At 35.8% G+C, this 11,777-nt stretch overlaps 1 protein-coding gene across 1 annotated transcript; it reads left to right on the top strand.

The window, feature by feature from the left end:
* The first annotated feature begins 6,256 nt into the window (after positions 1 to 6,256).
* On the top strand, positions 6,257 to 7,883 carry LOC141629156 (uncharacterized). The gene is made up of 2 exons (XM_074442202.1): positions 6,257 to 6,342; positions 7,034 to 7,883. The coding sequence occupies exons 1-2, from the start codon at positions 6,257 to 6,259 to the stop codon at positions 7,881 to 7,883; spliced, it is 936 nt and encodes a 311-aa protein (XP_074298303.1).
* Positions 7,884 to 11,777: the final 3,894 nt, after the last annotated feature.

Below are 11,777 nucleotides of genomic sequence, written 5' to 3'. Positions count from 1 at the left end.
ACCTCACACAAACATTTACACACATCATGGACCCATAATCGAATCTAACTTGCCAATCCTAATCACGTAAGTTTCCACTTGGTAATAGATATCTCTCACCCGAGCTTAACTCACATGCCTTTCATAACATGTCCTCCTATCCACACCATTATCATCACCTGATAAACATAACCATATCATAAGAACCCAACTAATAGCAAACACCTCCTATATCCGTATCTTATACTCCCTCACATCCATACATACCAATCAGGCCTCCACAAAATCAACCTCTTTAGAATGGCTAACTTCCATATTTAAAATCTTCCTTAACCACTAGTGACAACATTATGACACCACCATCTTTCATGCAACTACTCTCTTACTATCACTTCTAAATATAACAATTCATTTCCTTTCTTTGGTTATCATCCCAAATAACGAACATCAAATCCATAAACAAAATTTACCTCAACATTCTTTCCAATTCTATCCTTAATTGGATCGTCACCTAACTCTCCACCAAAATCTCATATCGTGCAAACACTCTACCAGCTTCTTACTCCCTTGATACCTCGAAACTCACGGCTAACATGTCGTCCTGAACTCCTATATAACAATTAACTCACATCCTCTCATGATGCTATCGTAGATTTTCATGATTCCTTACTTTCATGTTTTATAATTTTGGTCAACGTTCTCCCACCATACTTCCATCCAATAATACCAATTAATAATTCATCTCCTTCCTTTTTCTAACAAATTCTTTAGTAATCCAGTTACCTTCTTGTTGCTCCACAACTCAAATTCCATTAATTCATATCAATATCTTCTCATTCTTTCTAATCACTGATCCTCTCCCATCATACTACTCACTCACACTTGTCACCATCAAGTCCACACAACTTACGGTTACTCTTCAATTAGTTGTATCTCCTTTTCGTATCCCTAGAAAACCAAAAATTCACCTCATACCGTTAATTGCCCAAAAAATTACACACTAGGCTCACCTCTTGATAATCCAAATTCCCCAAACTCGACCACTATCTACACATCGCGGCATAACTCGATCTCACTAAACACCATTCGTTTCCATCCCTCTATAACGACCTTCCATCACATATATCCTTAACCAATACAATCCTAACCGTCTCCCTACATAAATGATCCCAATTTACCACTATTCGCATCGCTCGTCTCAATCTTTGTATTCTCACATTTCTTTACACTTACATCACCCTTGCCCATATACACTTACTTTTATATTACTCAACACGCAACTATATCACTCACCAAATCTCAAAAAACATGCTCCCAGCCTCGATAAGCTCATCAATCTTCCCTTTCTTTTTCCACTATCCCTTATGACCATATATAACTCATGTCCTCCATACCCAACACATATCCCTCATAAGTCGGCATTCCCCACATCATAGCATCTGGTAACTTACGTATCAAGACCGTCACATATGTAAAAGAATGCTTTAAGACCCAAAACATACGTGTGCACATAACCTACGATTCAAAATATATGTAAGAACGTAGCCGCTGACGCAAAACAACCGCCCAAAGAGGTACTCGGTCGGGTACATGACGTACTCTATCGAGTACAGGACACTTGGTCGAGTAATGAGACTACTCGCCGAGTTTTCTACTCCAAAAGCTAAACAAAATTATCACAGGAAGATTACTCAGTCGAATATGGGTTACTCGGTCAAGTATGAAAGTTACTCGGTCGAGTAGGCCCTACTTGGCCGAGTACCGGCCCAGTTCTCAGCAACGTCCAGTTTTCGTAAAACAGTCATATCGCACTCGTTACTTGGTTAGTTTGGGCATTTGACCTATCGTTAGAATCGTAAGAGGACAAGCTATCACCTCCAATTAGAATCATGGCAATATCATTTCTAGAACTCGACCTATGACAGTTTTAAGACAACCCTTCCATAATCGATCTTCATACAAATCAATTTTCCTTAACAAAATAACTTAAACATGAACAAGGCAAACAATAACAACTCAATACTTCTAAAAACCAGTACATAGGTGAACTTTTATCATATCCACATGTAAATTAAACACAACATTGATATATATATATATATATATATATATATATATATATATATATATATATATATATATATATATATATACACGCATGACCTTAATCACATGCTACTACCAAGAAACTAAACATTAACATCATCATGATCATATAGACATATCCCACATCGCATTAAATATACTCCAATCACTTTCAGTCAACCCAAAATATACTTCATCCAACATATACACAAAGGCATACAACAGATAACGATCCCTTGACACCCCATCGTGACCGGCTCAAAGTTGTAAGGGCCTCAATGCGATTTCGGGAAGTCTCGTAAGTCTTTGCGGTAGCTCTAAACAACTCTCCCCGGTTTCATTTTATTTAGACTCCCAATGTTCATTAGGTTTATTGGTTTTGGGTTCCAGAATCGTCGCTCGGATACCACTTTGTAACACCCCCACATACCAAGGTGCCTTACCAAGGACCACCCTAGCATGAGAGACTGTTACCATCTCGGTTGCCCGAGGATAGTATATCAAAATAAACCATTCCGCAACATTTATTAAAGTGTATAAGTTAAAGTTTACATAGTTCCAAAAACCAAATCAAAGAAATGTTTACTACTACTCAAAACAACTAAAATCTAAAACAGGTAATCTCGTAACAGCGGAAGCTAGACTCGAAGTGATGACTCCCCATCTCGTCCCCATAGCTAAAGAGTATCATCACTTGTCACAATCTGCTCACCATCCCCGAATGGATCACCACAGATTTTACAAAACAACAACAGGGTCAGTTCACTGCATAATCAAAATAAGACACTACTACAAAAGTAGACATAATGCAACATTTCGTGTGCAACACTTACGGTTTGTGTTGCAAGTTTTAGTTAATTAAGCAACGCTTTATTTAAAAATGTTGCTTTTACTTACATAGGGCATCACTTTAAATTAAGTGTTGCAATGTATTACTATAAGTGCAACGTTCTTATACAAGTGTTGCATTTTGTCGCAACACTTGAGGAACACTTATGTCACATAAGTATATATTTCCTCTAAAATTTTTTCATTTTTATTTTTTGGGCCTTAAAATTTTTTCAGTCCAAATGAAATTGCGCCAATTTTTTTTTAGGGAATTGCAATCATCTTCATTCACACGTCATCTTCATTCACATCCACCGCCTAAAATTTTTTCGTTCGTTCTCATACATTCTTCATTCATCCACCGCCAAATTTTTCGTTCGTTCGTTGCGCCAATTTTTTCATTCACTCCTTCATTCTTCAATCATTCATTCCTTCACAACTTCTTCATTCACTTCATTCAATCTCAACTTTGTTTCACTAGTAAACGGCGAAGTCAATCTTAACTTTGATTCATCTTTAACGTCGATCAGTATAATTGATTGGGATTCTGTCGAAAGGTATGATACTCATCCAATTTCAATTATTTTTACCATTTCTCATTGTTCAAATTCATTATTGAATTGTTTTTTTTCGAATTTTGTTTCCTGCATCTAATTATCTCTTTTCATTCCTGTTAATTAATTTTTTTCGAATTTTGTTTCCTGCATCTAATCCATTTCTCTCGTTTTGGATGCTTTGTTGTTCTCATTGTTGTTGTGATGGTCATGTATGTTTAATTGTTGAGTTGAATGGAATTAAACCTTACAGGTTCGTCAATTTTAGTACAGTTGAATTTAGGCTTAATCATGTGTTTTCAATTCACAGTCTTTGACCCTCGTTTCTTCCCTATTGTTGTCTCTGTATCGTGTTTCGATGGTGTAGTTCCTTATTCTTTGTTATGACATTTGACTTAATATGGTCATTTAACTCTAGGTGTTCAACTGCTCATAATTAATATGGTCTCTCGTTTTGGGAACTTTTGAGTTTTCATTGAATACGAAACGGAAAAATATGGAATTTTAGTGCTTGATGTTTGGTGGTCATTGACAGAAGGCCATTGTTGCGGGTGATTTCTAAATAGTGATGGGAATAGTTCCTTGTTGATATTATCACAATATACTTAATGTGGTCATTTTTTTTGTTTGTACTTGCTTTGTTTAGCTAACAAGATTCTTCCTGAATGTTATGAATGATAGAGGATTTTAAATCAAACTGACATGAATATATGTATCCAAATCCCCGCTTCTGTTTGCCCCTCCACGTCAATTGCTTCATATGTATCAGCAAGCTTTCGGCTTTTCCCGTCTGATGCACTTGTCCTGTTAAATTTGGTTGGTCTCCCTTGATTTTCATTTCTTCACCATTATGCTCCGTACCCTGCTAACATTCACTATTAGATCAAATCATTGAGTACCTCTGCCCATTAAGAAACAACTATACTGTTGCCTCAACGCCTCAGTAAATTTCTGAGTTCCCCCTATGGCAGGGTAAGGGGATCTTCTATCTGCACATGATTGGAAATAAAGCTAATATTTTTTTTCCTGTATATCTAATGTTAGAATCCAATACATAATGCTCACTGAGTAAGTCCCTGAATTACTTGACTGCAAACAACATTCAACAAAATACTACTACGAATAAGATAGTCGCAATGAATATTTAGGCACCGATCATTAGTCAGCTATGTTTTTATAGCTTAGTCAAGCCTTATTATATTCATATAGTGGAATTCAGACATACATATGAACAAAGGAAATGATAGCTATAAACAATGATGATTTCAAGTTAAATTTACAGCATCGCAACCACAACTACACTAAAAAATGTGTGAAAATCAATTAAACAATCAAAAAGGCATTGACATCACCTTTGCTACTATAATATCCATCTCCAATTATGCAAATTCGAATCCCGTTCGTGGATCCACCTATTGGATTTGAGCAGAAAATAAGATTACAGATCAATAAATTAACTCTAATTGCGTATAAAACATCTACTAACTTGAACTTGAACCTGCTAAGAACACATACAATAACCATCAGAAATATCAGAAAAAAAAATCCTTGTTCGGCAATTCATCAAACACCTTCGTTATATCCCGCAACATCCGACATTTTACTTACAAATGCAGTAATATCATATATTTTGAAAATTAATTAAAACAATTGAAACTTTTAAAAAAAAGGAAAAAAAATATCTGCTCACTTTAAAGATGGAGCCACTCATGAGTAGGTCAGAAGTTGTCGTCAAGTGAAGTTGGGTTTGAGCGGTGGTGTTCGAATGGTGATAAAGGCTGGTGATGTGGTGGGAAAGGGCGAGGGAAGTGCGGTAGTCAATAACCAGCATATAGGATATGAACAACGTGGTGGTGGCGGCGGTGGTGTCGGGGGTTAATGATGAGTGACATCGTGGTGGGCGTTGATGAGCGACTTGAGGGCGGTTGCAAAGAGAGTGGGTAGGTCAAGTAAAGCGAAACCTTGTGTCTGTCTATCAGTATATGTAATCATGGTTAGTTAACCTAATTAAAGTCTGCGCTTCCCAGGAACATATTGGAACCTTAAACTCCTCTAGCCACTTGGGAGTCAATGTCTTTCTCTGTATTTCAATCTTAAATCTGTATTGACCAAGATGTCCTTTCACATACGGATCAGCCAAACCTGAGAAATTACTACACGTTACTTCCTACTATTTATTAACACACAAACACTCAAGTTAAACCGAAGAAAAGGGTAGGCTGACCATTAAGATCTGATGGTTTCATTTCAGCTGCTTTGATAACTCACACATTTGCATATAAGCAAGAGGCTCCTTCACATCCACCGAGAACCAATTTTTTGTATCATCATAACACATTATTTTGTTACGAGTTGTTTCACCTCAAAACCCTGAGCTCATTAATTGGATGAAAATGTGACTCTAATATTATTAGCAGGTTGGTTGAAACGGAACATGACAGTTCATTGAAGTAGAATATTTTTGTTAGTTGTTACTATATGTGTCTTAAGGATGGACAATTGGATGACAACATGACTCATTGGATAAAAGCGGCTCATTTGGAATGAAAGAGTATGCGATCCTGACGTAAGTAGGTTGGAGAGGAAAATGACCTGAATACTTTTAACTACTTCAGCACTATGAATAGTTTTAGTTGTCAACGACTATTTTGGTCAATTTAGTTTGCCATCGACAATTTGTTTTCTGTATTTGACAATGCATGAGCAATCTCATTTATCCTCTTCTGATATGAAATTTAATTTGAATGTGAGCATTGATCAGTGTAAGAGTAAAAGAAAGATCGTCATTATGGAGGTTGTGTAGTCTTTAGATGTATTCTTATGCTTTGCGTGTTTCAATTGATCAGGCTAAGCACTACAAAGAAAGCAACGAGAAATGCTATCTGATTGCTCTCAGGTATTTACTTTGGCAATTTTTGTTTTCTTTTTTCTTTTTTTTGCCAGGAGTATAAATAGTAACTTACACAGTACAAACTCGATTGATTGCTTATTCAACTTAGAACATTTAAAAGGCACCACTTTAATTTAGGCGAAAAAGATGTAATTTTTGAAAAAATAGCCATTTCTGAGACATAGCTGAGTATTCGGGATTCCGTGGAAATTTCTTGTTAGCTTATTTTTTTGTGTTTGTGTCATTAAATCCTTGGATTTTTCATTTCATAGATTAAGTAAGTATAGCAAAATATGTGAAAGCTAGCATCGTCAAGTAACATGCTTATTTTTAGGATTAAGCTCTTATATGATGCTGGACCATTGCTGGTAATTCTGTTTGACTAATTTTTGTTGCACTACCCGTTAAGATAGGATCTAAGATGATACGATTGGTTAACTATTTCATTGTTGGGAGTCCCCATTTTGGTTAAGCCTCATTGTGTAGACTTATATATGAACCACTTTTCTTGTTTGGAATTATATATGAACCACTTTTCTTGTTTGCAATCATAGACAATTATTATTTAAATTTAAAATACTAAATGTATTATTTTTACATGCTTAAACAAATTAATGCCTAAAATTCTAATCATTCCTATCATTCTCCAAGCAGTTGCTATTTTTACATGTATATGATTTGTGCTTATTTAAGCCAGAATTCAGAGGATGAGGAATGATAGAAGTTGGATGTATATAGCTAGACGTTTGCCTGAGTTTGAAAATGGAGTCATTGAGTTCCTTAATGTGTCATTTTCTAAGGGTGTTCATGGGAGTCAAATAAGATGTCCATGTAATAGGTGTATTAACCGATATTGGTTACGAAGACATGAGGTGTATGATCATTTAAAAGCATTCGGTTTTGTTGAGAATTATTATGTTTGGACCTTTCATGGAGAGTCTCCTTTATCAACTAAATCCATAGTTGAAACCCTTGATGAAGAACCAAATTTCAATGACAATACCAACACATTGTTAGACGACAGATTTAGAAGTTGTTTTGAAGGTCCCACTAACGTACGAAATGGTCCGAATGATGAAGCTAAAAAAATTTATAAGTTGGTAGAAGAGGGTCAACATGAATTATTCCCGGGCTGTAAGAATTTTTCAAAACTGTCTTTTGTCATTCGACTATTTTTGTACAAGACAGTTCATGGAATTAGTAATGTGACATTCAATGATCTCCTCCAATTGCTAAGAGACATGGTTCCGGAGGCAAAAATTTCGGTCAACTTCAATGAAGCTAAGAATATTGTGAGGGATTTGGATCTTGATTATAAAAAAATATGTGCGTGTCCTAAAGATTGTATGCTATTTTGGAAAGAGTTTGAAAATGCTGAAGAGTGTGTTAAATGTCATGCCTCTAAGTGGAAAAAATGCGAAGCGAATTCATCTAATAAGACTTCAAACACTAAGAATAATCGTCAAATACCTGCAAAGGTATTATGGCATTTTCCACTAGAACCTAGGTTGCAAAGAGTATATATGAGTTCGAAACTGAAGCTATGACATGGCATGCGATAAACGTCCTAAAGATGGGTATCTAAGACACCTGGCGACGGGTCACTTGGAAGGAATTTGATTAAGCTATACCCTTTATTTGCTAATGAACCTAGATATGTAAGGTTAGGTTTGGCTTCTGATGGGTTCAATCCATTTCGAACTATGAGTGTATGTCACAGTACATGGCCCGTTGTGTTGGTCAATTACAATTTGCCATCTTGGATGTTCATGAAACCGGAATATTTTATGCTATCACTGCTCATTCCCGGTCCCGAGGGTCCAGGGAATAACATTGACGTATACTTACAGCCTTTAATTGAGGAATTGAAAGATTTATGGAATGTAGGGCTCGAGACATATGATAAATTTAGGAATGAAACATTTAAGTTACATGCTACTTTGACATGGACAATTAGTGATTTTCCGGGTAATTCAATGTTATCGGGATGGAAAATAAAAGGGAAGTTTGCATGTCCAAGTTGTAACCATGAAACCGACTCCTTATATCTGAAGCATAGCAAAAAAAAAATGTGTTATATGGGTGGTCGCAGATTTTTAGATGCTAATGATCCTTTGCGCCATGATAAGAAGTCTTTTAATGGTAAATTTGAAGAAAGACCCCCTCCCAGACCCCTGACAGGATTTATGTATTAGAAGAGTTGTCTGATTTTGTGAATTCTTTTGGGAAGAAAGAAAAGCAAAAGAACAAAAGTGATTGCCCATGGAAGAAGAAGTCTATATTTTTTTAATTGCCTTACTGGAAACACAATAAATGTCGGCATAACCTAGACGTAATGCACATTGAAAAAAATCTTTTTGACAATGTACTGGGAACTTTATTGGATATATCTGGTAAGAGTAAGGATCACCCAAATGCTCGTTTTGACCTATTAGATATGGGTATTAAAGAGGATCTACAGCCTCAATTGTCAGAAGACCAAAGACATGTCTTTTTCCCAAAGGCATCTTATTCCATGTCTACAAAAGAAAAGGATATCTTCTGTCGTGCTTTGAAGGGAGCAAAACTTCCTTATGGCTTCGGCTCTAATATTTCGCGATGTGTGAATTTAGCGCAAAGGAAAGTTTCAGGATATAAAAGTCATGATGCTCACATCATTTTACATTACTTACTTCAAGTTGCTGTGAGAAGGTGCCTTCCCAGGCATGTGGCTGTTCCTTTGATTAGATTAGGAATTTTTTTCCGGAAACTGTACAGTAAAGTCCTAAATCAACAAGAACTTGATTACTTAGAATCTGAAATTATCCAAATATTATGTGACTTAGAAAAAATATTTCACCCAAGCTTCTTCAACATCATGGTACATCTGCCCATTCACCTAGTAGAGGAAATTAGGCTTGGGGTCTGTGCGAAGGGAGAGGATGTATTTCATTGAAAGATATTTATGCAAATTGAAATCATATGTGCGAAAATAGAGGTCGTCGGAAGGATCTATTGCAGAAGGTTATTTGATTGAGGAATGCATGAATTTTGGCTCTCGATGCGTGGACGAGGCAAGACAAGAGATAATAGAAACACGGTTGACATGTCGGCTAATGAAAACACAAGTACTTGACAAAGTCAATTTTTACAAGTTGTGGTCATCCTTTGGGAGGAAAAAAACAAAGAAATGGACGGGTGTTTACTCTGGACGACAAAGTAGCTGCACAGGCGCATCGTTACGTATTATTCAACTCAGATAGTCAAGAGGTTGAACAATGCATAAAGTAAGTAAATTTAACATATAATTTGATTACTAACATTATCTTATAGGCATTAATTAATATATGTCTGCTTTTAATTTTTAATTTGTGAATTTATGTAGAGAACATGAAGCGGTTGTGAAATCATCACGAAGGAAAAGTAAATGGAAACGTGCACGGCATCATAGTCATGATTTCCCAAACTAGTTGAAAGAAAAGGCGACCCAAACCGGTATTTCGACCAAATGTTTTGGCTTGCTAAAGGACCCTGCTCCTACGACTAAAAGGTTTAAGGGATATTATGCGAATGGTTATGACTTTTATACGAAATCACGCGATGCCAGATGCAAAACACAAAATAGTGGAGTAACTCTCTCTGCTTTAACTTCAAGTTTTGCTAGCTCTAAAGACAAAAATCCTGTTGACGGGGATGTTACGTATTATGGTGCAATTCTAGACATAATTGAGCTCAACTATTGGTCTAAGTTCTTTGTTGTTTTGTTTCGTTGTGAGTGGTATCAAGTGGAGAAAGACGAATATGGGATGACTTGTGTTAATGTAAACAAATATTGTTCGATGGATGATCCGTTTGTAATGCCATCCCAAGTGCATCAAGTATTTTATGTGGCGATCCGATTGTAGATGGGTTGCAGTATGTCATGACTAAGGTTCCAAGAGACATATTTGATTATAACATTAAAAATGAAGAACCTAATAATGACCTTATAATGCGTGATGGGCATGTGGAACCTCAAGAGAATATCAGATTGTCAAGAGAAGATATAGATCCTACGGTTGTTGATGCTATCTTGTCTTGGGTAACATTAATAATTTGTTTGATTTAAATCTTGTGATGTGAAAATGATGACACCTTATGGGATTGGATGCAAGCTGAGGAAGAACGTAACGATGAGGAATTATGAGTAGTGTCAATCTAGTATTTATACATTTGTAGTGTGTCGTATTTGATTATTGTGTGCTAATTTATGTGATATTTTGCAGTTTCATTTATAATAAATTTGATTGTTTGTCTGATGCTTTTTTTTGTGGAAACTTGAATGCAATTGAAATATATCAAGCCTGAAAAATAAATTTTATTGTTTGTCTGATGCTTTTTTTTGTGGAAACTTGAATGCAATTGAAGTATATCAAGCCTGAAAATGGGAAAAGTCGATCAACAATTACGCTTGAATGAATATGAGAGAGTTCGAATTGCAAGAATTGCTCAAAATCAGGTAAGGTTGGAAAAGCTTGGGTTACGGAATCTGGTACAGTCGTCGACAAGCCTGGTGGAAAGTAGCAAAAGTAAAAGACGAAAACAAAATAGATCAGGAAGAACATGTCATTCCGACAAAGATGATCTGGATTATTTTCCTACTAACAATGAGGCAGAGGATGATCATGTACATGCGGATGTTCCTAAAAAGGTAATTGATATGTCAGTATTGTCATGCACTTCTTGATTTATATGACTCTGTAAGTAGTTAGTGTTGATGAGGATGTGAAATAGATGTGCAACATATTCCATGCATCATTGTGAAACTGAATTCCAACATTATTCCTTGTATTGGGGTCGAAAAACCCGAGTGAAAAATGTGCAAGGCCTGTGCTCATTTTCGAGTTACTGTTAGTAGTCTTTCTTGCTAATAAATTACAATAAGTGAATAATTTTGTATAAAGGGCGTTATGACAAATTAATTAACTTTTGTTCTTGATAATAAATTACAATAAGTGAATAATCAAATCAATAGCAATGATAGGTGCCTATCCCCTCTGGTATTTCATGTAGTTGTTTATGATTTGGTGTTAGCAGTTCTTACTGGATGTTTCTTAATGGTTTCAATTTGAAAAGCTTGATTATGAAGGCAAATAATACATGTTCGAGATGGCCTCATCCCCTACGGTGATGTCTGATTTAAAGTTGCCAAGGATTAACCCTATACGTGTTTCATGTTAGTGGTGATGATAAGCAAGAATTCTACTAACTTGGAGTTCAGATTTACAAACTACTGATTCCTTCATTCCTTTTTATCTTCCCATTTTTCAGTTATTCAGTACTCTCATTAGTTATATCTTTATATACATGTGACTTGTGAGCATTAAATATAGGATTTTTATGATACTTGAACTCATTTTCTCTAGTATGCATCTATCTCTTCGGTAAGATCATTTATATTTAATTTGCTGCAGTCTCATTAT

This window comes from Silene latifolia, chromosome Y (assembly GCF_048544455.1).
Source record: "Silene latifolia isolate original U9 population chromosome Y, ASM4854445v1, whole genome shotgun sequence".
Classification (NCBI taxonomy): domain Eukaryota; kingdom Viridiplantae; phylum Streptophyta; class Magnoliopsida; order Caryophyllales; family Caryophyllaceae; genus Silene; species Silene latifolia.
This window is presented reverse-complemented; position numbering and strand designations above follow the sequence as displayed.

Excerpts from the sequence above, each read along its gene's own strand:
- LOC141629156 (XM_074442202.1), top strand. The coding sequence starts at position 6,257 with ATGTATTCTTATGCTTTGCGTGTTTCAATTGATCAGGCTAAGCACTAC. Across the intron at positions 6,343-7,033 it reads TGCTATCTGATTGCTCTCAG|AATTCAGAGGATGAGGAATG; the intron begins GTATTTACTTTG and ends TATTTAAGCCAG.